Source organism: Amia ocellicauda, chromosome 10, assembly GCF_036373705.1.
Source record: "Amia ocellicauda isolate fAmiCal2 chromosome 10, fAmiCal2.hap1, whole genome shotgun sequence".
Lineage (NCBI taxonomy): Eukaryota > Metazoa > Chordata > Actinopteri > Amiiformes > Amiidae > Amia > Amia ocellicauda.
The window spans coordinates 28561946-28589147 of NC_089859.1; the positions used below are offsets into that span (position 1 = coordinate 28561946).

Consider the following 27202-nt stretch of genomic DNA (forward strand, 5'->3'; position numbering starts at 1 on the left):
GTAATTAATTATAAGAGACTTGAAGACTTGAAGCTCAAAATTTAAGACTTGAGACTCAATGACTTGGGACTTACTTGAGACTTGCTTAATACTGACATGGAATTTACTTGGACTTGAAGGAAAAAGACTTGGGACTTACTTGGACTTGCAGAATAAGGACTTGTTCTCACCTCTGCTATCCAATCATATATTAAAAACATATTTCTTATAGTGAATTTTGCAATAGCTAGTAGGATGAATTCTCTGTCATACAAATACCCACCTTCAATTATTGTCCTTATTCATTATGATTACTGGGTAATTAGTGGGCACGTCTGATGAAGGGAAGGACTGAGGAGGGAAGGAATGTTTTCTTATGCGGTCATTTCAACTCTCTTCTTAGATTATGTCAACCTGTCATGTTTCTCATTTGTCTATCAGAGTTGAATCACCAAGACAAATTATAAAACACTACAGGGAATGAAGTTCTAATGATAACTGTCATTTATAAATTCATAAAATGGATACAGACCAAGAGAGTGATTGACAGGTGTTTAGGTTTAGCTCAGCCTTGCATAATACTGTATCTCCAGGAACTCACTCCCTTCCCCCATTTGTATCTCTCTCTCTTTTACAGTACATTATACACTACAGTGGATGGTTATATAGATTGCTTTTTTATTTTGCAGTACTCAAACACTGCCCTTTATCTGGGTCATTTCTAAACTCTGACTTGTAATAGAAAAATAATGACCTCCCATTTTGATATGTTTTTTTGAACCATACATCTACACACACAGTATGACCTTGTCACGAGTGTATAATGAGAACTGCTGTATGTAATTCCTCTGCAGGCCATTCACCCATGATGTTAAATTATTAAAAGGATTTTCTGACATAATAATGTGTTTCTTTCTCTGTCTCATTTGCTTCCTGCAGGGAGAGATTGGCCCACCTGGAACTGAAGGTCTTAAGGGTGAAAAGGTTATTTATTTATGATTGTTTTTTCCCAGTTAGGTATACTGTGAATGACCAAAAGAGACATTATCTAAAAACAACAACAAGAAAAAACTGCACATTTTGAACTCTTATTAAATCAATCAGTTCACTGTTTTTTGAATATTATCCCCGGTAGCCAACATAATATGGCTTTGCATGTATTTTGTTATTATAAAAATGAACAATAAAATAAATTAAGAATGTATGTCAGACTTTTATTTCCCCATGTTGAACATTTGCTTCATACATGAAATAATGTATATTGTTCTCAGGTGGTTTGTAATGTACTTGATCAGTCACGTCCATTTACATTTCACAGGGTGAACCAGGTACTCGGGGTGTTCAAGGACTAGCTGGCCTGAAAGGGGAAAGAGGAGAAGCTGTAAGTAATTTATATCAACCTTGGAAGAGTGTAACTCATGGAGACTAAAAAAAACTACAAACTGCAATGTTTGTAATTGATAATTGAATTGTTTTCCAAAGTTGTCTTGATTTTCAAGTCCACATTGGTGTGAAAACAATGAATATCATTTACTTCATCACTTACAGGGTAAGGCAGTTTCTATCAAAGGGGAACGGGGTGAAAAGGTAAGTTCGGATCATTTATTTTTTTAACGGTTCAATTCCGAAAGGGTATTGCAGGTGACGGATGGATGAATCTGTGAATAAGTCTTGACAAAGAAATTATAAGGACATATTTCACACCCTTAATCTTAATAATTTCAAAAAGTCAATCGTAAAAGGCTGCTTAGTTCCAGAACAAGCGAAAGGTCATATTCACAGAGCATTCATGTGCAGAAATGACTTCACACTTATTAACGCACTAATCATTGAAATTTAAGGCTGTCCTCAGCCTCTACAAATATCTATTTCAATGAAATATACTTAAAATGAAATGGTTTCACATCTCACATTTATAACTATTTATGTAACCTCAGTCACAAAATCGCTAATTCTCTGGATAATTCGGCTTTCTGATCTTTATTTACAACCTTTATGTATCTATTTATTGTCTGCTGATCCTTGCATTTCATCTGGACAAGCACTCTTAGGATGTGCAGGCATGTGAAACTTCTATTTCCTTTCTCACTGGATAGGCACTGTATATATATATATATATTGAGGGAATACCAAAATGCTTAGATAACAATATCAGAATTACAGCTTCAGAGACCGCAAAAAAGGTTTGCTATAGCATAGATTCCACCCACACAGCTCCACCTACTGTCTCTTTAAAAATGGATTCTGTGCTACTGGCACTGGGCCAGCTGTGTACCTAAACATAATTTATGCTTTGGAATTCAACCCAATTCATGACAACCGATAGCATTCTTCAAATAATAGTTGTGCTGTTTCGCTTTCATTCATAAGTAGAGTGAATCATTAAGTTGATTGTTTCCCTTGCTAAGAGTATAGCTAATTCATTTGTTTTCAATATTTGTGTATGTAACACACATATATTCACATCTGTATCCAAGAAACCTACTATTTTTTGTATTTAGCTATGCATCATATATCACATTTTTGATGGCTTAGGGCTTTTATTACTATTCCCAAAAGGTGGCTCAATGCTTATATATGAGAGTATGATGCACCACAATCAATGTTTTCATTTCTATTGTGTGATGAAATGTTTAAAGTTTTAAAGGAGTGGCATCTTCTCTGTATAAAATAAAACTATAAATCTTTTAAATTATGGACTTTAAAAGAAAGTCTTATTGGTTGCTCTCTCATCATTTAAATTGCTCCCTGAAATTCATTGAAGTGTAAAATGTGGAGTGACCCTTTTAACTTATTGTTGCTCTCAATCTTTTAATAGAAACTATGTACAATTCCAATACACAAACAAAATAAATCAAATGATTTCATACTAATTGATTGAATGGCCTTTTGTATTTACACAGTGTTTTGGAGGTCATTTCAAGGGTTGAATTGTATGTATTTTTTAAGGATAACTCAGTTTGTCTGCAATGGAGGTTTTTCATCTTCTTTAGGATTTTGCAGTTTGTTAATCTGTATATCAGATTTCCCGTTCTAATCTTACACAATAAGACAAACTTGTGTCTGGTTTTAGAGGTGGAAGTGCAGAAACCATGTTTGAACTGTATCGGCCAAGCCACAGCTTCAGAAAAAGAAGAGGAAAAACACTCCTAAATACTAGACTGGAAGTCCATATTATGCTTAAAAAAGATGACAGAACGTCCCATTTCTGACTACTCTCTTCCTGTGTGGGAATTTAGACAGAAATTTAAGAGAATTCTATTGGCCCTAGATTTATTTCTGAATTTGTAAGGTTTTTTGAAATCCTCAAGAATCTTCAGGGTAAACCTTTACATCGTACTCGCTTCAACATAAGGCCATCAATAACTTCAAAATATTAGATTTCTTTTTAGTATTTAGATGTTTAGTTTATTATAGTAAAATGAGAAATGCAGTGAAGTAGGCCTAACTAGGTCTCAACAGTCTGGGATATGGGTCTTTTCACAGCCTAAGGAAAATACTATATTAAACTACCTTGACGATATGTTACATTGTTGCATAGTTACATCTTAGCTGGTGTTTACAATGTGCGTTCTTTTTTAAAACCACACCGGTCCTGAAAATGTTGTTTTACATTGGTGTGTACACCAAACTTATAACATGTTTTGATTTTTGCGGAACACGACGGAGACGGAGCTGCAGAATAAATATATCTTAATGACTGGGTTTAAAATGGTAACACTTTAAAAGGTTTACTTTTGCATTTGGAAAAAATAAATAAAACTCAGCCCAAACAATGGTTTCCCGTAATATAGCTGCTACACAGTAATTAGAAGCTCCAGATACCTATAATGACTTCTTTAATTTAGGATTGTCTGTGAGGCTGTGAATTGGGTAAAAGGCACCGCAGTCAAATAAGAGTGAACATCTGTACAAAACTGGCCTATATAAGTTTGACATTATGCTGTTTGATCAAAACTATAGGATAAAAAAGGTAGCTAAATATTTACTGCTTACAAGAACAGCTGGAGTACTAGCATTTTATAAGGAAAGGTCGCTTTCACTAAAAAAAGATTCATTAAGTATTAAATTCCTTATAGACACAAAGTAATCTGGACATCCTTGGTCGTTTTTTCAGGTATAGAATATGCAGCAATTGATGGGTTAAGTCTTTGTTCTTTCACCTGGGGTACAATGTATGTCAGATAGAGTCATGTTCAGGCAGAGAGCATAGCATTGGACACAATGGGGATGTGAGAACCAGTGGGAATATGTATTATGGCCCTAATTCAATGAATGCATTTGATTTTGGGTCACAAAACATTCAGTATGGTTGTGTTTGGAATGTTGCCTGCAATTACGGTTACTATAGCATAGCATACAAATTGTAGAGTTAGTTTAAACATAGTGAATTATTGAGCTGCCTCTTCCGTGTAGATTATATACAGTAAATACATTTTGCTGTACATGATTGTGTGTGTGTAATTGTTGCAATAGTGTATTATATACTTTCATACCTACAAGGAAAATGTCTCAGGCAGTGCAACACCACCTATCTATCTCATTTTTACTTTCTATTATCCTGGTGTTCCAGCAAGGCCTATACAGTAAAGCTTGTGTTCATGTATTGCCTTCTTAGTTAATGAGACGTGTCTGTGTGGTATTTGGGAAAAATGTACTGAAGTGAGTTTAGCAGGGACTTTCTAGACAAAGCCTTTATGCAAAGTTATATCTGGTAGTTTGTAAATGTATGTTACTATGCTATTATAGCACAAAGCCCTTTTCATTTTTGATTCTAAATGATATGTCTGTTTTGATCAGAATTATTATTATTATTATTTTTTTTTTTTTTGCAAATACCATGATTACGAGCTTTAAAACAATTGCAAAGCAGGTTATTTATTTTCCAGGTTAAGAGTTAAATCAACTATATTACCTGCAATTATAACGATCACCTGAAAGTAATTTATACATATTTCACAGAAATATCAGTTTTATTTTAACTAAAAATGACTGAACATTTAATTAACATCTGCTAAAACAACACCATGAACAAGATGCCAGAAAAGAGTACAGAAAACAAAAACAAACAATATGATAGTATATTCTGTTCAATATTCAAGGTCTAAAAACATAATTCCTCCACAGGGGGATGAAGGTGATCAAGGTGAAAGTGGACCAAAAGGGGACAAAGGAGAAAAGGTACAATTCTGCATTGCTTTGTGTTTTTTAACTGAATATTTATTTAAATGTTATCTTGGATGAAATACACCAACACGGGATTAATAAGGACATTTATTAACTGGAAATGCAATAAATATAATGCAAACTATATAGGTTGTATTTATTTAAACCACATGAAACTGAAATTAGACTTAGAACTTTGCTTTTTCTACTGAAATTTCCGTTTGCTTTATAATAAACATCTTCTTGAATTACATATACATTTCTGCATTTAGGGAGCACATGGACCTCCAGGGCTTGGTGGGAAAAAAGGAGATAAAGGAGAAATAGTAAGTATATGTAAATTAAACATCCTCTCACTCTCATGTTCATTTTGGGAACTGAAGTATTTTGAAGATGAAAACATTCTTTGTCCAATATGTATTTAACAAAATTCATTTCAAGAAATGTGTTACTCCCACACTAATCAAAGGGTGTTTCATAAATTAAAACCTCTTTATGTAACATATAAATTGAATGGATGTAATTTTATCTCAGACAATTATGACACAAAAGAGTGCCTTTTTGTGCCATATATTTCTTATTTTTTTAATATTATTTCAAAAAGTAATTTTTCAAGAGAAATAGATTACTCAAGATACAACATGAGGAACAGGGATGGGAAGCATCTCTGTGATCTCTTAGATCTGTGGTTTAAAACTCTTTTGGTTTTATTTGGTTGGTAAGATAACAATCAAACCAGGAACAGCAAACACACATCCATAAAGGAAATACAGAAGTGCATGATTATCAAATAATAATAAAAATCAGTCCATGCATTTAATACTCTACTTATTCACCTAAGACAGTGTCAGTTTTCAATGTGATTTCACATACACACATACACACACACACACACACACATCTAGCTCTCTCTGTCTCTGTCTCTGTCTCTCTCTCACACACAATAGGGTGATCAAGGAGCACCTGGGGATACTGGATTACCTGGACCTTTGGGACCGAAGGTAAAGAAGATTAATTTCCACACATAACCGCACAAGTCTGCAAGAATCCCCTCTCTTTTTTTGCTTCACATGTTCTTTACATTATATTCAGTCTATGAGAATATGGCCTTTGCTTTCCTTCTCATATGACAGAATGTCTTCCAGCAGTCTTCTTATTTTGGACGAAGTGCACCTCTTTATAGATCTCAGACAATATCATATTAAACAAAAGACTGTCTGAGGGAGCTCATAAAAATCTCATAAATGTGTCTAAGCACAATTCTGCCCCACACTTGTAATTTTACAACTGCAAACTTTTACACTTGATCAGGAATGTATCAGTATTGCATCTTTCCACAGGTTTTTATGCCATATCAGATTTACTAGTACTAAATCTAAAAATACATTACATTTTGCAGTTCATATGCCATCTTACCATGTGACTTAATATGTTATATATTCCTTAGCTTGCTGATAAACCAAAATCCTCAGAAATGTATTGCATGCCACTGGCTGGTTTTCCAACTGATAACAACACAAGTGGGTTATTAACATGTTATAACAATATTACTAGTTACAGACATGTAATTCCTATTGTTTTTCACTGCTAAGGTAGACAAGATTCAGCACATCACTGGAAATTCCAGAAATTTGGCAGACAGTCACAGAGCAGTAGAATAATGTAGAATTACAATTTTATTTTAAAGAACTACATGTATGCCTTTTCTTTCATTTTACACAGGGATCAAAGGGTGAAATAGGGTTGTCAGGGCTACCTGGCGCCAGAGGAGTACCTGTGAGTATTATTTCTTTTTTTACTCATTACTTTACTTAAAGACATCTTCCCTGCTTTTAATTGGAACCCCAGGCATCTTAATCCTGTGTTTCGATACAAGAAGAAACCTAACCAACTTGGCAAGATTACAAATGTGAATGTTTATTATTTTTTAGTTTCCACAATTTCGAATCACTATTTTCAACACCTCTTTTTCCTTTTGTCAGTCACAGTCTTACTTTGGGGTTGAAGGTTATATTTAGTCTATAGCCAGTGAAACAAATACAAATGTCTGTAAAACCCATTATACTTCACAGGATGATACATGGAATTGTAATATTTGAATTATCAGTATATATGCTCAAGTATAAAACAGACTTAAAAGTAAATACATTAATAAAGCACATGCATATTAGAAACACTACAACTGGGATGTAGGTTTATTCACATCTCTTCTTCTATAAGCATGAGGCCTTGACATTTCAAGGGACACATTATGAGATACAAAACAAATCACATTAACTTACACAAAGATCACCTGAACACTGTATTGATTAGGAAAAATCAAATTTAATGAACAGATTTCACTATTTCATGAAGGTCTTCCCATCTTGCAGTCTCAGCTGAGTTGGTTTGTGTGCCTAGTTAATGTGTGGCTGTCTTTTCACAGGGAGAAAAAGGTAGTAAAGGAGATACAGGACCTGGGGGGGACAAGGTAAGAACTGAAAAATTACATCATAAAATTGATTTTGTCAGTTATATAACATAGTAAAACTCACACCATGATTACAAGCTCACTCATATTATTACATCAGCTTTTACAAGGCAGGTACATAAACAAAAAATACATTAAATATTTATATAACGGGAAGGGGCAACCCCTAGGTCACTAATTGACCATCCAATCAGAATCTAGTTTGGAGCCAGGTTTTAATGTATCATTATTTCACAATAACATACATGTATGCTTTGGTTTTACTTCCCTTGTCCAACCTGGTATTAAAATGTATTTAAAAGTTATTTGGCTGTCGGCTTAGTACTGAATAACTGTTGCATTATCCAGATTTTATCATTCAGCCAGGAAGAAAATAAATGTAGTATTTGAGGTCATGGTGCTTTGCATTTGTCTGCTTACAATTCAATGGACAGGAGTAAACGTGTTTCCCTGCTATATTGCATAATATTCTGTGTTTTTATTAGATACTTAATTGAGTTAACACCTCAGATGTTTCATTATGTAGATATGGAAAGAAAAATAATGAATAACAATCATGTCAAATAAAAGCTCTTCGCTAGTTAATATATTCTATATGATGTTATGATTTTAAAACAAAAACATATGCAAAAAGAAAATAAGCTTCTTCTATCTGCGTATGCTGTTCATTAATGTAATAATTTTAAATTATTGTGTTGGATTCATACATCTTGAACAGAAAAAGTTATGATAATTTTGACACATACTGTTTAAGATAAATTAGATATATACAGATGTTAGAAGACTGAAGTTCTACTTTTAAACCAGTGCCTAAGGGCGCCCTCTGCTGACCAAATAAATAAATAAATAAATAAAATAGACATCGCACCAACACTGAAATAGACAGGTACATTTGATTGCTTTTGTATTATTTATTTTAAATAATCACTGAATAAAACCAAATCTAGATCAACCACACTGATTGATGCATGCAAAGAACACCAGTCTACCAAAAATTTAAAAATACCATGTAAACACAAATGGAAACCTATATAAAAATACCCTGTAAACACAAATGTAATTGTGTGTACACCTTATCAATGCCAATCTTTACCATACGCTCTCAGTTCATCATCTCTCAGACTCATCATGCGAGTTGTCATTGAAGTTTAAACTGATCGCTGTGTATAAGATACTTTAATGACATTTACAGACATTCTAATTGAATTAAATAAGAATACAATCTGTAAAAGGAATGTTGAGAAGAAGTATATAATTGTCTGTTCTATGTCACTGCGCTTTTTAAAGTTAGACAAAATGACAAACAGGTGGTGTTAATACTCACTGCGCTTCCAGCATTCATGTTCATGTAGGCAAACCATAATGATTGTGCTAATCTACACTGGAATGTCTGAAGCTCAGTGTTGTCTTTCTTTTGTGTTGCGCTTTTATTGAATGCTGTTTCAATCAATGATTCAGAGAGTAATGATATAGCAATACTCATAGAAACAGTAATACAAACATAGCCTTTTAAGGACACAGGGTATAATCTGATGTGGTGTAATGTAATGTACATCAGATATGTATAAGATATATATCAGTATTATATAAATAAGAATGTGTGACATAGACATTTCAATAATTGTACTCCTACACTAAGAACAAGACATATTGGTACATTTTGTATTATTTAGTATCCATTGTCCGCCAAATGTATTTTCCAGACAGAAAGTTTCCTTTTAGTCATCCTCTTAAATCACTAAGACAGTTAAAACCTATTCCAAGCTAGCCAAGAAATATTATGCCGTTTCTATTTTCTTGTTTTCAGTCATTTGATGTTAAAACAATCATTGACAGTAGCAGTTATCTGGTCTTCTCATCAGTCTGTGTTTTGCTATATCAACATAGCAGGTCTGGGGAAGAGTTTAAGAGTTCCTGTAGGAGGTATAGAGGATGTCCACGTGGAGTAACCATGCTGAGAGGGGACTGTTATTGTACAGGGGTCCGTTTCCTGATAACGATATTACATGTCATTCTCACAATTAACGGCAGCCAACTTCAAATCGATCCTCCAGTGTGTTTCCCAAACCACTTCGGAAAAAAATAGAAAAATGATCTTGAAATAGATTGCAGAAGGTACTGTCCTAGTAAAGGCACTAAACAGGATGTGAAGTCAATCACAAAGAATCGATGTGTTCAATATATTCCCCTTTATTTTCATAATATTATGTTTTAAAATGAGTGGCGGCAAACGTTTGTATTGATATTTATATATATATTACATTGGGTGCAGAAAAGAATAAGGGGAAAGCGATAGCTCTTATTTAGTGATGAAAATGTACACCGCAAAAAGACACTTTCACCAAATCAGAGGTGGAAATACTTGTCAAATAAGTAAGGGCCAACAACACAGATGAGGTGTGTTGCGAGGAAACAAAACACCAATTAGAAATAAAAAATAATATGAAAAATGATAAGAAATAGGGGCAGAGGTCAATGCATCACTATAACTTATCATTCTTACAAACGTAATGCTTAGGCAACATCTAGGATACATAACATAATTGAAAAGTATAAATGCAGCCATGCTCTACACGATTGCCCCAGACTACTTGTAAACTCACAATGCTATTCACGAAAGTCTTAACTAATGACAGCGTTTGGGAAATGCACCACATTTGAGATGTTGCACTTACGACGTTCTAATGATGTTGTTTTGCTCACATTGTTTTTTGGGAAATAATCCCAAGGATAGTGTTTTGAAATGCCAAAAAAGTTGTATTGCTGCCAAACAAGTTGTATTGCAGCATCAGTAAATTATTTATTTTCCATGCTGAGTAATCCTAATAAGAACTGACACAATTGTGTGCTTTTCAAACATGATGATTTATTGATATTTATTTTGTCATGGCATTCCTCCGATTGTTTTGTTGCAAATTATTTAATAAAGTCTATTCTGCTCAACATACATCAATGAGATAAATGTTCCAAACTCTTGGCAGTTGTCGCGAGTAGGCCTATATAGCATTTCAATTATTTATGAGCAGCAGTGACAAACAATTAGATACAGAATACAGACACAGTTTGGTAATAATCAATTCAATCTGAATCTGAATCAGCGTGATAAATATGCAACGCAAAAACACAATTAAAGCCATGAATGCACTGGAAAATAAATGAGTGAGTACATATTCATGGCTGCCACTAGAGCCTGTATCAAGAACCTTGATGTAACTTTTTGGAAATAAAAATAACAATACATGAGTACCGTATTTTAATAATGTATTAATTTGTATTATTTTCTTTACTACATTTATTTATTTACATATTTATTTATTTCTACTTTAGGGAGAGCCGGGTCTTGATGGGTTTCATGGAAAACCTGGTGCCCCTGGGAAAGATGTAGGTTTTAGTTTTTTTATGATTGGTTTTCATATTTCCATCATGATTGTACATATATACCTGACTGGTAGATATTAAAGTAAAGTTAAAACATTACAAAATTATAACATTGAAGTCTTACTGTTTCTATGTGTTAACTGGTCTGGGGTTGCCATATGAGTCAGGTTTTATTTGGATAAGTTAAAATTGTTGCCAAATGTAGGAAGGCTAAGCCACACATTCCTCAAGGATCAGCTGTTGGCATGGTTCATGGAAGATGTAAGAAGAGTATTTGGGGCAGCAGAATATAACTAAAATGTTGAGACAGGTGCAGCATCTGTGTTTAGTCTGAATGAGTAAGTGTTCAGGTTTATTTTAGTACCAGTACTGCGAACATTTTGTTTCAATTCATTCTGATTCATGTTGAAGTAATATTCTGGATTTCCCAGAACAAATATGTAGATGTAGAGTTACCAATGAACCTTGAGACCAAAAGTAAAACCTTTTTATTTATTTTTAATTTTTTTTATTTCACTATTTTCTTTCCAACTAAAGCGGAGTGCCTCTGAAGCAGATTCTATGAGACCTTTTAAAATGGTTTATTTAATTATATTTATGATTTATAATAAACTGCTGTGTGGCCGGATTTTAGACAGATCAGCAATGACCTTTGCAATCGCATCTGCTCTCTAGAGTGTGTGCATCTTAAAGTGATTAATATATTCTAATTGCCACTGTGTTTTACAGCTTTTAATGAAACTAAATATGTATTGTGTGCAACGGTTTGTAATGCAGTTTTTCTGCAATATCATTAGGTCATATGGTACATTTGGGGAAGATTAAATACAAACTTGGGATTTTGTTTGTCTTTGTTGTTTGTTAGCCAGTTGTTTTAATATGAAGTTCAATTTGTTTCAAACCAGGGCATTAAAGGAACTATCGGATTACCTGGTGTGAGTGGATCTAAAGGCGAGAAGGTACAACTACATTTTAAGAGATTATAATATTTTTAATTGTATCTTCAGGTTTCTCTCTCAGAATAAAAAGGTTCATCGATGGCTGGATCACTACAAGATTGCAATTAATGCTCTTCCACTAATGTGTTTACTCATGTACTGTACATTTTACTAGATATTTTCACATGTAGTAGTTAGATAAATGCTGTATGCAAATACATCTCAATTCAGCACATCTCACAAAGGGTTTAACAAGAAGCGATTTTGGACAAATCACAAAAGTGGGGAAAACAGACTATTGTAACCGTACTGAGACAGGGACAAAGTGAAGAATTCCTCTGTAATCCCCTGAATCCTACGATGAGCTGAACCAACAGTGTAAGCAATCCAGAAGGTATAATGTGATAGCTCATTAGCTGTATATGAGAAAGAGAATGGTTGGTGTAAGTACACTTCAGGAGTGAAAGTGCTATGCAGAATAAAAAATCTGCCAGGGTTTGAGGAATGTAAAAATAATAAAACAATAATCAGAAACAAAATCAAAGATCTACCTATTTTGAAACACTGTTAGAAGTGCTTTGATTGCATTATAATGCACATACAGTGTCAGCAGAGATACACAGCATTCCAGTTTTTAATGATAAGGAATGTCCATTTGTGTTTGTAATAGCAGGATGTTGTCAATCTATAATTACCCATTCACCTGCTCTGTACTGGTATTTCTGTTTAGATGCATCATACATGGCTCTGAGTTTAATGGTGAGCTCTTTTGCTTAATAGCAGGGTTTTCTAAACAAGTCAATGGTATAGTCTTGTTCGTTACCATTACATATGGATGAAAAATAACCATGAAGCAAAAGTATCTTCTTACCACAGACAGTATCTTTCACAGTATTTCTACAGAAATTTCCTTAGTCTCTCTTTTATATATTTTTTGTAGAATAGCTCATTTTCTTTTTGTAAGCAGTTTTATCTGGAGTGAATTTATTTTCACAGTTTACAATCAGTTTAATGTCCTTCTCTTGATAGGGTGAGATGGGACCAGCTGGAATGCCGGGAGATGTGGTAAGAATGAAACCTTTAAAAGCTGTTTGCAGTTGAAGTCTAAACTGCAAACACTCACAGGCCAAACAGCAGTGGACACATATTGACAGCTTGTGGTTCAGGATAGAGAGAGAATCATACAGTCATTAATTTTCATACTGTAACTATCATACTGGACTACTCTACTTAAAATAACATCAGGTAGTCTAAGACTAGTGCTAATCTGGGTCTGTGAAATCATCCCCATATATTAGAACCTGTTGATACAACCAATTGCAACATATTTATTTACATCCCAACCAGCACATAAATCATTTTAAAATTATTTTCAATATTTCAATGCCTCATGAAGGCTTATATGTATATAAAATAGATAGCTTTACAGTAGATCAGTGCAAGCCTTTTTTGAGTGTATTAATTAGTATTACACAATGAAATAATGACTTTGTATTATAACATGTATTTATTGGAACATAAAATGCATTTATTTAATTGTTTTTACTTTCTTAGGTTCATAAAGAAGGCTTCAAGGGAGAACAAGTAAGCACATTTTATTTCTCTCTCTCTCTCTCTCTCATATATATATATATATATATATATATATATATATATATAGTACAGTTAACTCAATATCATTATATGCACTGAAGTTAAACAAGTAGTTACTCTTGGTAATTTGTGCATTTAACATACAGCTCTGGAAAAAATTAAGAGACCACTCCAAGTTCAGAAATCAATATTAAGTGGTCTCCAGAGCTGTATATGTTCAACTAACTCTATGGTCTGTAAATTATAAATAATGGGACTCTTGATACACATTTTGTCAGATTTCCAGTGTTTCCAGCACTGAAAGATGTGCCTTCCACGTGTGTGTGGAACTGAAGACTTGTACTGTGCAACACATTTCAGGTTGACCTTTTTTTTTTTACAGGGACCTCCAGGACCCCGTGGTCCCCCAGGACCTGCTGGGCCTCCAGGACCCCCAGTAAGTAATAATAAATGAGTGACAGCTACCCAAGGGAAGCGAATGCACATCTGACAGGAGGTGTTAAACCTGCAGCAACTCCAGCAGATGACAACAGGCAAAATGTGTTTAGACAGTCTGGAACCTTCTCTACTGTGTTGTATTATACTCCATCCTTTACTATCTTTAAAATAATTATGATCTGTTAGTGAGTGAGAGCCATCTAGAATGGCATGTAAACTAGTGCAGAAATGATGCTGGGTGTTCATATAGTATGAGGTAGTGCTTGACTGTAGTATAATAAAGTGAAATATGATATGTAAGTATTAGTATTTTAATGTTTTCCACTGAGCATCTATTTTATCAGTAATGCTACTATATCACATGAAGTAATGTAAAAAAAGGTTAGGCACTCACTCCAGATGCCACGCACTTGCTCTGATGGGCTGGATGTGCCAAGCAGATTTGCTATGAAATGGTCATCTAAGCTGAGCAGATATACACACCTTTGGTAGCAGGTTGACAAAAATGGATATGAAATCACAGTTAAACAAAACGAGTTGTGTTTCGGAAACCTTTTGTGGGAATCCAACTCTACATCGGTTGACCATAATGAAGATCGTTCAGTTAAATATTGACTTCTTTGTGACTCTGTACTGGATGACAAAATGAGGCAGTTAGAAGAGGCTGACCTAATGCTTGGATATAGGTGTCATGGGAAAGACTTTTCATAGTCCTCCCTCTGTAATTGTATCTTCATTACAAATGCCCCCATATCCTATTGGCAGTGGTTCCTAAAGTGTTTCATGTTCCTCTTTAGGGTCTGCGTGGTGCGGATGGACAACCTGGAGAGCCCGGCCTGCCAGGTGCAAGAGTAAGTCAATGAGAAAGGCTAGGAAAGAAATCCAGTGCTGTCTGTGGTGAAAACTGAGCTGTAAGGGTCATAAAATGCTTTAGAATTTAAGCTGCAACCAATGCTGTGTTTAGGATTATTGGGAGGAGTATTTCATACAACTACAACTGCTGCTTCTAAAAATAATGCATGCTTGCCGCTTATGTAAATATAGAAAAAATGTTAGCTAAAATGTAGTTATGTCATGTATTATTAAATTATTGCTTGTGCTTTTGGCTCTTCTTCAACTGACACTGAATGTCTTGCTTCATACCTGCCTAAGTCAGGACTTTGCACGACCGGAGCCTTTTTGTTAGCGGAGCTGCATGTGATTATATAGAACTAGATTGTAGTTCTTTTATTGAGCCGAAGGGTATTTTCTAACATGAATAAGATGGAAAAGTTAATGGCAATGGTTATTTCACATACTTTTTTTTTTTTTTGTGGAGTCCAATTGAACACTTGCATGAAGTGGGTGAAGCATAAGTTTGGATCTGAGAACATTAAGCATGATCTCAACTCAAATGCAATGTGTTACGAACAGTGTTGTTAATTACACTTCTGGTATGGAAATAAATGCTGTTCCCCTCTTACAAAAACTATGATTTAATTAGCTGTGAATATGTCCTCCTCTAGATGCATTTTCATGAATTCTTTTCATGAAAGTTTTTGCTTGCCAGATCAAAATATAAATAAACCTACAACACTGATTTTATTTCTGATTGATGTCTGTGCAGTGCAGTACAGTACAGTAGCATCTTTCACAGCAAAGACTTGGACCTGATATAAAATTCCACTGTTTTCCAAAGGGACGGTTTAGGAAATAAATCTCCAAAAGGGAAGCAAGCAAGTGGAAGCACTTTTATGAGACAAAATTACCCTCTCCATATTTAGTTACTGTGCTGTTGCCTGCAGAAGATATTGGACACAAAGTCTAGCCTGCAGTTCCTACTGTTTCCTGTCTACAGTTAAAACATCACATTTTGTAATTGTTATACCTTAAAATTATGTTTTTCTTGATGTGCCAATAATCACAGATTCAAATTAAGTATTTTGTGGTCACCTGTCATCCTGAAATTATTCTAGATGTTTTTGATATGCCAATTAACTTAACACCTGTTCAACATGGAGAAAAACAGTGGCCATCGTGCCAGAAATACTAGACATTTACCACAGTTACACATTACAAAATCCGTTTACAGCAAGTGAATACTTCTACAAGGTTGTGAAATGGATCACATAATTCTCTGGGATTTTCTGCGTCTTTCAGTGGAAAATTGCAGCATTAACCCAATTTCTGTGGAAAAAAATGACCACCTGTCAAAAATATTAATTAGTCTTGACACATGCTTCAAATGTTGGTATCCAATATTTTAGCTCAGTTTGTTTTTTGTGTTTGTTTTTTTCTGCATAAGTGGCATTTAAGATTGCTTTAAAAATGTTTAAAATCACAGTTAGGGCTGTGTGCTAGCTTTTCATGGATGCTAATTTGTGACAAAATGTAGGATATATTCAGAAAATAGATACACTCATATAGAGACATATAGCCATTAACATCCACTTATATTAATAAAGTCAGCTTATTGTACATGGTTAGGAACAAGAGTTTGTCCTGGAAAGAAGCTATGACTTTAGCTATTTCACCATCAGGATTTCAGCTGCACACATTTCCCCACGGCATCGCTCATCCTTGTGAGGTGGGACAAAGTTATCACTGAATGCGTGTCCTACTTCTGAACAGGACGTGGTTGTAAATTCATGCCCTATTTCTTGTAAACGTGTTAACCTTCAAATCGTCATGCGCTGGCCTCGAAACAATCCAGCGGTGCACTCGCTCAGGGTCAGAGTCAGTGCTATTGAATGGCTCTGCTGCGTGTTCCTGTAGGCAGACGTCCTTGGTGATGTGTAAGTCACAGAGGGAAAACCTTGGCTCTCACGCTAGTGCCAGGCATCCACATTGACTGTATGCTAGAGTCTCCAGTCTCCTGTCACAGTAACCCACCGACCAGCTGCGCTCTGCAGACAAGGGATGTTTAGGTTGAAGAAAAGGGCAAGGGACACAGTGAAGACACAACACATTATCTGTTTATTTTAGGGATGTTAATCACATACAAATATATACGATCATGATTATAATAATATGTAGATGGCTTTACGTAAAGTGGATGTACATCCATGCATTCCAAAAATAATATTACTCCCAAGCAACTGGAACAAAGCAGGATGACTTTTGATGGAGAGGAGTTTATATGAAGTATAGAAGACATCTTGATAACAGAGGGCAATGGGATAAGACATTTTACCATAATAAAAATGCTAAAATTAAAAATATCAAAAGACAGATTCCAGGCTGGATATATAAATGGCAGTAGTAATGTGTAGAAAAGTAGGATGCTATATTGTGTGGAACACAAATCTACAGGTATACCAATGCACAGTTTTTAAACTCTATTCTGCTTTTCTTGCTTTATTTTTTTTTTTCAAGGGCAAGAAAGGCGAAAGTGGGCTACCTGCGGTTGATGGATTACCTGGACCACCAGTAAGAATACGTATTTTAAAGACTAGCATTATAAATGAGTATGAGTATATTAAATATATAATAAATATATAAAAAACATATTTCTATTAATGTAAAATAAATACAACGTTTATTCATTTTGTATTGCTTTTTTAATCCAAGGAGGTACAATTAATACAAAAATGTATGATACCACTTCTTCACAAATTCTGCTCTTTCATGGAATCGGCATATGCACACTTCTGTATCATAGGAGTCTTCTTGTTCAATAGTATTAACATGGCAGCTTGGTAATGACACTTTAATCCTTACTATCCTTCTGCACTTGTCTTTGGATCTGCTAAAGTCATTCCCATACATCACTGACAGGAGTACAACAATATGGAATTATTCTCACAGTGACAAAACAAGTTGAGTCTGATTCTGAAAGTAAACCATTTCTAGTACATCCTAGAGGGGACTAGGAGGTTGGCCATTTCTTATTATGGCTTTGGAAAAAGTTACAACAATAACTGTAGTAAATATTAAGAAGTATTGCCAAGATTTTCCACATCCTTCTCAAGGGTGAAATTACCAACGTTTGAGGTTTTCAATATGCAGCTCACTTTCTCTATCTGGTGGCTACAATAGGTACTACACCAGAGAACCCTGATAAGCTTTGTTTTATTTGGTTGTTTTCTTATAATTGTATGTAACTTTGTCTGTTATTATTTTAGGGTCCTCAGGGTCCTGCTGGAAACCCTGGCAATCCTGGACAAACAGGACCACCAGTAAATACATATTTTCTTCTTTTTACCTGTCTTACCCACATAAAACATGTTTTATTCTAAATCTTTTTTTTCTTAAACAATTTACCTCTGTGCTTCTGTTTTATATTCCAAAATTTTCACTATGAAGCAACAGAGATGTCTACATGTTTAGTGATTTGCCCAAACATTCCAGCTGATTTGTGTACCACACGGAAACTATGGAAATAGTATCGTATCCTGTTATAGCAAGTGAAATAAACCAAAATGAAAGACTAGGAAGTATGTATGATGCAAACCTTTAAACGTCAATGTTTTAATCTTTATTTCAGGGATTACCTGGTGAAATTGGATTTTCGGGCAAGCCAGGAGAGCCAGGAAGACCTGTAAGTGGTTTCAAATGAATAGTGCACAATATTATTGGAGTTAACATGCTGTTACTGTACTTTTATCTGGATATGTACCTTATGTAACAGCCATCATAGTGTACGAGCTTGTTACTGTGACACCATCCCTCTGAATTTGGTAAAACATTCCAACCCTCTGTAACAGGGATTAGACTTTTGTCATAGCGGGTCTGTTGCTGTCTGTTGCTGAGGTTCGAATCTGAGCCGGGCTCTGACTGCACACGCTACACTTACACACCATAAAACTCAAATAAAATCTTCAACACGTTTAAGAAAGATCTAAAAAAGAAAATAAACCAGCTAAGAAAGAAAAAGAAAAACAGATTAACATTAATATATTGTTTTGCTTTAGATAATAGAAATGCAGAAGCGATTCTTTATATATGCAGTGTGTGTATATGTGTATATGTAGTGTATACACACACACACACACACACACACAATTTTGAAAGTGTAATATACTTGTGTTTGTTCTTTTAGTTTTTGTTGTTGCTATATCCATGGTAACCAAGTTTCTGGGTATAACCTATTTCTGAGTGAGCCATCTGGAAATTGTAACCCTATGTTGTTGTTTTTTTATTTTTAGTTGTTTACGTACAACATTCAGAATAACCAACGAAGCAGTCATTAATGTTCTACTGACGTATACCGAATGACGTATAAGACTTTCAGCACAGGCATAGATTTAAACAGAATTATCCTTTGGAGATTCAAATAAGCCTATAAGTCTGTGGTAATTAAAACCCAGTGTTCGTCACCATTAGACTTTGATTTAACTCCTCCTTTAATATTCAAGAGCTCTAACAGAGGTTTAACATGCTCTCCTGCTTCAAGCTCTCAGTTCAAGTGACTTTCATTCCAGTTCATTCTTCTTCATAGAATTCCACAGAAATTGTTGTCAGATTGCCTTTCCTGTCATGTTACAAAAGTATATTTTTATCAAACGAAACAAACAAAAACATTCGGTTCCCATAAAATGGTTTGACTATTTTATTTATTTATTTATTTTGAATTTTTCCTCAAGGGTCTACCAGGAAAGGATGGGTTGGATGGTTTTCCGGGAAATGACGGCCCAAAGGCAAGTGTGTTGTAACCCAAACATCTGGCAGTGGTAGCAATGCCCGTATGTAGTTCAGCCTCATAAAGCTGTTGCCTGAGAGAAGGGTATACAATGTGTAGGGATTATTTTTGTCATGATTAAACACTCACCTCACATGGGAAGTGATAAAGAATTTTATCATCTCTTTAAAAAGTAATATGTGCAGAAATATTTTTTTATGGGTATGCGTCTGCTTGAGAAAAACTTGCTAAATAGTGTTTTTATCCACAGGGTTCACCGGGAGAGCCAGGTTTAGATGGATTCCCTGGAAAACCTGGCCCTAAGGTAAATTACTATTGGGATTATTTAAGGATGCTGTAGGGAGGTCAGTTATGGATTGAATGTCCTGCTGTGAGTAATATGATTTAAGAAAAGTAAGGAATATAATACTACAACAAAAACAACAAATATATACTTTGCTCATTAAGGTGTGTTAATTTCCTGAATGTCAGTTTGAAATAGTTATTCGTTGTAGAGATTTTCCAACAATAGCACAATATTGAACAAATATTCAGGTAATTAATTTAAACTAAGTGTTTATCTCTGTCTCTTGTGTTGATTGTTTTAAATGTTTTTTAAGGGAGATGAAGGACCACCAGGACCAAGGGGTTTGGCAGGAGAGAGGGTGAGCTCTCTTCACTATATATATATTTTTTTATTTTACATTGGAACACACAAGGAATACTATGTCCCACTCATTTTGAGTTATTGTAATTTCCTTTTTTTTTCAGGGAGAGACAGGTCTAGCAGGTTTGCCAGGATTAATAGGGCCAAGAGGAGAGAAAGGAGGACAAGTAGGTTCTTTACAATTCCTTATTCCCTCTAGACATTTCCAGTGCACATCCAATGTATACACGGAATAATTGGTATTGCTTTAAGCAATCTTCTTAAGAAAAGACAAGAGATTTAGGGCCGGATTAAATCAAAACATGGACCCACCTGCTAATAGAAAACTACAAACCTGTATATCATACCGGTTAAATGCGTAGAAGGAAATCCCATCCTTAACGTTTCAGAAGACTTGGAAATATTACAGGAATGTCATTTTTAAATGTTTAGGCATGTAGTGAAAAATATTTATAATTACGGCCTTACTCTTAGATTCTGTTTTGCGGTAATTATTTTTGCGGAGTCTGTTGAGAGTTGATTGCAAGTGTTTCATTGCTCTTCTAAGATTTACATGATTCAAATATTTCAATAGTAATAGTTTTTTGTTAGGTTAACATTTTTGTGAGGTTCAAGTGTCTTTTCATGGAATAGTATCTTAATGCTGGTGTTTGCCGTTCTGTATTTCACAGGGTGAACAAGGAAGGGATGGAATTACTGGGCCAAAAGGTGATAAGGGTGACAAGGTAGGAAAAAAGTAGAGCATTCACTAGTGTAGGAATCTGGATTCCCACTGATGGATCAGCCAAATATAAACGTATCCCATAGGTCGGTGTATCCTGGCTGTCAGGCACTGCCGTACAGAGTATTGAGAACAACATGCATTGTTATACATTACATGTATTCTTCTGAGAATAGGCTTCAATGCGGTGGAGGTCTGCAAATAGGATTAAAGCAGATGGGAGGTTTTTTTGGCTGGTCTTTGGGACCTGAATATGAATGCCTCTTAACTAATCTTAAATTGTGTTTGTTTCAGGAGTGCTAAAACTCTCTCAATTGCTAAATCAATAAGACAAACACATTTATTGTTACTTTTCGGACTTCTTGGAGGATTCCATCTTGAGACCTGCTGTTATATCATCCCTCATGCTCCCAGCAAAATCACTGACTAACATGGTATTACGTTGATCTTCGCACCATCATTTGCATACCTATTAAAGATGGTGTACCTCTGGATCTGCTTCACTGTGATCATGATCACTTTAGACGTTAGACTTCGATTTCTGCCTGCTGAAAACAGCTGAATCTCAAGTTAACACACACATCTCTCTCTCAATCTATATATAATGTAAATAAGTACATAAACTATTTTGCCCACAGGCTCATTAAAGCGATTATATTCAGAGCACGAAGCAGTAATGTCTTGTGAAATAAATCAATTCAGTGGAATGATTTAAATAACCCAAACCAGAACTAACAGTTTCTTTGCTTTACTCCAGGGGGATGTTGGTCAGGTGGGGCCTCCCGGACTCCCAGGAAATGTGAGTAAATCTAATATACATTCTGTACCTCTTCTTTATTTACTGCAGCTCTAGAGCAGTGTTTCTCAAACTTTGAGACATTTATCACTTATCCCACCATTACATATAATCCGGAAACTGCCACTGCACTTATTTTGCCATCCTAATGGGATAAATGGTTCTGCATTGCCAACAGGCTGCATCTAACAGAGTGCAGCAGCTAAGTGGGAACGACCTGAAGAAATTACACGTTGTTCATGAAAATCATTAGACAGAAAATGTTGCTTTAATTTAATCAGTGTAGTTTACCTAACTCCGTTATTCAATTCAATATTATAAGTAACATTAAGTCATGTCTGAAACAAAACATTATACAAAATAAACATTATTTCTGGATCAATCTTCATTTGCATCAGCCAGCAGACCACCTGCAGGGCCGTCGGGGACCACTAGTGGTCCGGGGGCCACACTTTGAGAACTACTGCTCTAAAGTCACTTACAGTGAGATCCCAGATGTATGTCTCATCAATGACAGAGCACAAGGAGGTTCAGCAGAAGACCTAGCGACTCATTGGCTTAAACCAGGAACCTCCTTATAAGAAGGCATTTTCCTTAACCCTTGTAACACTTACTTTTCTGTCTAGTATCCTGTCTGTATATACAGTGAGGGAAAAAAGTATTTGATCCCCTGCTGATTTTGTACATTTGCCCACTGACAAAGAAATGATCAGTCTATAATTTTAATGGTAGGTGTATTTTAACAGTGAGAGACAGAATAACAACAACAAAATCCAGAAAAGCGCATTTCAAAAAAGTTATAAATTGATTTGCATGTTAATGAGGGAAATAAGTATTTGATCCCCTATCAATCAGCAAGATTTCTGGCTCCCAGGTGTCTTTTATACAGGTAACGAGCTGAGATTAGGAGCACTCTCTTAAAGGGAGTGCTCCTAATCTCAGCTCGTTACCTGTATAAAAGACACCTGTCCACAGAAGCAATCAATCAATCAGATTCCAAACTCTCCACCATGGCCAAGACCAAAGAGCTGTCCAAGGATGTCAGGGACAAGATTGTAGACCTACACAAGGCTGGAATGGGCTACAAGACCATCGCCAAGCAGCTTGGTGAGAAGGTGACAACAGTTGGTGCGATTATTCACAAATGGAAGAAACACAAAATTACTGTCAGTCTCCCTCGGTCTGGGGCTCCATGCAAGATCTCACCTCGTGGAGTTTCAATGATCATGAGAACGGTGAGGAATCAGCCCAGAACTACACGGGAGGATCTTGTTAATGATCTCAAGGCAGCTGGGACCATAGTCGCCAAGAAAACAATTGGTAACACACTACGCCGCGAAGGACTGAAATCCTGCAGCGCCCGCAAGGTCCCCCTGCTCAAGAAAGCACATGTACAGGCCCGTCTGAAGTTTGCCAATGAACATCTGAATGATTCAGAGGAGAACTGGGTGAAAGTGTTGTGGTCAGATGAGACCAAAATCGAGCTCTTTGGCATCAACTCAACTCGCCGTGTTTGGAGGAGGAGGAATGACCCCAAGAACACCATCCCCACCGTCAAACATGGAGGTGGAAACATTATGCTTTGGGGGTGTTTTTCTGCTAAGGGGACAGGACAACTGCACCGCATCAAAGGGACGATGGACGGGGCCATGTACCGTCAAATCTTGGGTGAGAACCTCCTTCCCTCAGCCAGGGCATTGAAAATGGGTCGTGGATGGGTATTCCAGCATGACAATGACCCAAAACACACAGCCAAGACAACAAAGGAGTGGCTCAAGAAGAAGCACATTAAGGTCCTGGAGTGGCCTAGCCAGTCTCCAGACCTTAATCCCATAGACAATCTGTGGACGGAGCTGAAGGTTCGAGTTGCCAAACGTCAGCCTCGAAACCTTAATGACTTGGAGAGGATCTGCAAAGAGGAGTGGGACAAAATCCCTCCTGAGATGTGTGCAAACCTGGTGGCCAACTACAAGAAACGTCTGACCTCTGTGATTGCCAACAAGGGTTTTGCCTCCAAGTACTAAGTCGAAGGGGTCAAATACTTATTTCCCTCATTAAGATGCAAATCAATTTATAACTTTTTTGAAATGCGTTTTTCTGGATTTTTTGTTGTTATTCTGTCTCTCACTGTTAAAATACACCTACCATTAAAATTATAGACTGATCATTTCTTTGTCAGTGGGCAAACGTACAAAATCAGCAGGGGATCAAATACTTTTTTCCCTCACTGTATGTATACAGATGTGATTTGATCCAAAGACATTGTACAACAGACATGCTGAAAACAATCCTGTACACACAAATAAGTGTAAATAATTATTTAAGCTAAATAAAGATTTAAAGTATTTGTTTAAGAGAATTTTCTTGACATATAATCAACAGGTAAACAGGATTTGTTAATCAATATGAGTAATTCTCTGTATAATTATTGAATATATTTGATATGTATGTTATTTGTCTTTAGGTTGACACGGTGACTGGGGTGCCTGGAGAACCAGTAAGGATTCAATTATTACTTTAAGACTGATTTACAATTAAACTTTTTTCCATTTAAAACCAGAATATAGTGCTGTGATGAAATAATAAAAGGTCTGTCAAGCGTAAGTGTAAAAAGATTAGGACTCAATTTCCCTTCTTTTGTATGTCAGTGGATTAGAATATTATGCAGCTTAGAAAAACACATGTTCCCAGCAAATAATAAAATGAGCGGCCACAAAATGTTTTGTTTTTGTGATCGTTTTCACTAAATGTGTGTGCCGTCTTAGGGGGAACCCGGACAGAAAGGAGATAAAGGAGCACACGGAGAGGCAGGAGATCCGGTGAGTAGTTTTGGTAATCATTTTCATTCATGACTGTAGTAAATTACATTCAGTACATTTACACGTCACAAGCATTCATCATTTTAAGTATTCAGAAAAGAAGAAGTCGGAAAATATATTCACAATGTTCTGTACGTGCATTCGAATTCACTGCAAACCTAAGAGCAGTGAACGAATGTTTAAAAATATCAATAACAAAACCAAAGTTGTATCATCTGACTAAAAATAGCTGCTCTTCTTTGAACAATCCCATGTTTTACATCATACCCACTCATTTAATGAATGTGTTTTTGTGGTTTTATCCACATATATGGAATGTGCACTATTTACACAGGTCCGAATTCCATTTCGTATTCTGAACAAGCGGTTTAGTGTCTGAGTATACTAAATTTTGCGAATACCAGGGGAATATTAGTGGCCGTATAAACACAGTGATTGACTGGTTTCTGTTTTGGAGGAGAAGTGTATGTGCAGAGATGACCACCAGATGGCAGGAGAGGTTAACACAGCAGTGTGAAGTCAAACAATAGAAAGATTGGCTTTCCAACCTGCTGTTTCACACTTGAATCACATCTGATTTTTTGTTATTTAGTCTATTAATATCAGAGTAATGTGTTTACCAGGTTCATATTTTACTGAAGGAACAGCTGGTTGTAAAAACTGTATCTCAAAACCTAATGATGCTCTGTGATGTATCATTCAGCTCTTTTAACAACAAATGATTTGGAACTAAACCGATAAACTTTGTTCTTCACCTTCACATAACTTATTCATGTCTCACTGCACCAGGCAACTATAAACTGCCAAAAGCAATCTCACCCTGCTGTTTCTTATAGTTAGAAGTGATGATTAGTGCAGTTAAAGGTTACTATTCAGCAGTATGGAAACTTAGCATGAAACAACTTTGAAAACTGAAAGTAGCATGAAAACTCAAGATGTCCTAAAAGCACAAATTATAAATTGTTCATGATGAGTTGACAGAATTAATGTACCGTCTTCAACTCCACATAAAACATATATTCGTATGTCATCATGAATATGTATAAGCAAAAACAAAAGCTACAACAAAGGTTTACAGATTTCTTTTCACCAGAAGCAAAGTTTTCACTTTTTCATTTCTTGATTAATTGATTCCAGATTCATTTTAAACCAGTGCTCTTTTTTAAAACAGAACTAGAGCACTTTGTAAATGTCAGTTTGATTAATAATTTACATTTCTGTAACCAAAGCTGAAAAAGGTTGATGTTTAAAGTATTTGCTTATGAAACATGGCCTGTTTGACTCAAATTTTTTAACAGAAGCTTATTGTATGTGTCCTTTATGGAGGTAATGAATACATTTATTGTTTAACGGTGCTCTTGACACCTTTTTTTTTTTTTAAATGGTTTCCAGCAGTGATAATGGTTTCAACATTGCCCACTTTTATTAAAACCCTTAAGATTTTTAATGTCAGATTCCTGTGCTTTGTGTAATTAACATAGTAGTGAGGAATTTAGTGGAAGAAAATTAAAGTGAAATATATAATGACTGCTATCTGAACTAAGACGTCCATGAAGGTAAGATTGACCTCTGTGTTTAGGTCGCATGGGCCCAGTTTGAGGCATCTCTTATTTTAAAATTATTATTTTCTTGAAACAAAAAGTACAATAAGGTAAAGGACATAGGACTGGTAATTGATTAAATATAGAATGGACGTCAGTTTAATTCACTGATCCTACCGATCTGAAATTAATCACTGATCTTATTGTCTTAAGGGTCCTAGAGGTGCACCAGGGGAACAGGGGCTGAGCGGACCACCAGGATCTTCTGTAAGTATACTTTTTCTGCATAAAAATATAATTGGAAACTGTGCACTTTTATGTTATTATGATGGATATTCTCAGTGTAGTAATAGCATATCGTTATAATGGCCTAAGCAATCATGCTTCATATTCTGTCCTTATGTAGAGTGTGCGTATGCTAGCCAGTTCTTCTGACTCACAAACAGAAAGACATGGGGAAATATATAAATAAAGAGTCAGAGAGACAAACGTGTGGCTCTTGGAAAGTTGCGTCTTAAAGAAACTGTGGGGGTAATTTTCTATTAGCGGGTGGGTCAACGTTTTGATTTAATCCAGCACCAAGACAGTTAATGAAATGTTCTTAAAGATGCATGTTATGTGTAGGCAGTGTGCTCCATACCTTGGCAACAACATGAGGTCCTGAACACACATCCATTCATGTCAGGTCTTACAGATGCTCTCAGTTCTGTGTATTATTCAAACATAATGCTCTTCGTTTGTCCAACATAGGGTCCAAAAGGGGAACCTGGTCTAAATGGAGAACCTGGTCGAACCGGTGATCCGGTAAGTTATGGTTCTGCTTTAGCACAATATAAGCCTTTGCCCGTTACATTACTAATGGCTTTCCTTTGTTAATGATTAAGCTTTAGCTTAATCCAGACATGGAAGTACATCTATAATCATTAACTGTAAAATCATTCCTTCACAAATATGACCTTTTTTATCAGATCCTCTTTAGTTTTGTATGTTTTCTTCCCTTGGGTACACATACACAACTAGATCCTATTGTGCTTAAATAATAATAATAATAATAATAATAATAATAATAATAATAATAATAATAATACAGTTGTTCG

At 35.5% G+C, this 27202-nt stretch overlaps 1 protein-coding gene across 1 annotated transcript in view; it reads left to right on the forward strand.

Annotated features, from left to right (window-relative positions):
- The window catches only part of col22a1 (collagen, type XXII, alpha 1), a 77570-nt gene that overhangs the window by 27197 nt on the left and 23171 nt on the right, over window positions 1–27202 (forward strand). Inside the window, exons 10-36 of the mRNA XM_066714569.1 lie at window positions 919–963; window positions 1298–1360; window positions 1528–1566; window positions 5107–5160; window positions 5418–5471; window positions 6093–6146; window positions 6868–6921; window positions 7571–7615; window positions 10943–10996; window positions 11899–11952; window positions 12961–12996; window positions 13486–13515; window positions 13671–13699; window positions 13907–13960; window positions 14760–14813; window positions 17317–17370; window positions 18066–18119; window positions 18428–18481; window positions 19527–19584; window positions 19833–19886; window positions 20182–20226; window positions 20333–20395; window positions 20900–20953; window positions 24210–24242; window positions 24511–24564; window positions 26319–26372; window positions 26856–26909. Of these exons, the coding sequence (XP_066570666.1) occupies window positions 919–963; window positions 1298–1360; window positions 1528–1566; window positions 5107–5160; window positions 5418–5471; window positions 6093–6146; window positions 6868–6921; window positions 7571–7615; window positions 10943–10996; window positions 11899–11952; window positions 12961–12996; window positions 13486–13515; window positions 13671–13699; window positions 13907–13960; window positions 14760–14813; window positions 17317–17370; window positions 18066–18119; window positions 18428–18481; window positions 19527–19584; window positions 19833–19886; window positions 20182–20226; window positions 20333–20395; window positions 20900–20953; window positions 24210–24242; window positions 24511–24564; window positions 26319–26372; window positions 26856–26909 (1350 nt within the window). The remainder of the gene's footprint in view (window positions 1–918; window positions 964–1297; window positions 1361–1527; window positions 1567–5106; window positions 5161–5417; window positions 5472–6092; window positions 6147–6867; window positions 6922–7570; window positions 7616–10942; window positions 10997–11898; window positions 11953–12960; window positions 12997–13485; window positions 13516–13670; window positions 13700–13906; window positions 13961–14759; window positions 14814–17316; window positions 17371–18065; window positions 18120–18427; window positions 18482–19526; window positions 19585–19832; window positions 19887–20181; window positions 20227–20332; window positions 20396–20899; window positions 20954–24209; window positions 24243–24510; window positions 24565–26318; window positions 26373–26855; window positions 26910–27202) is intronic.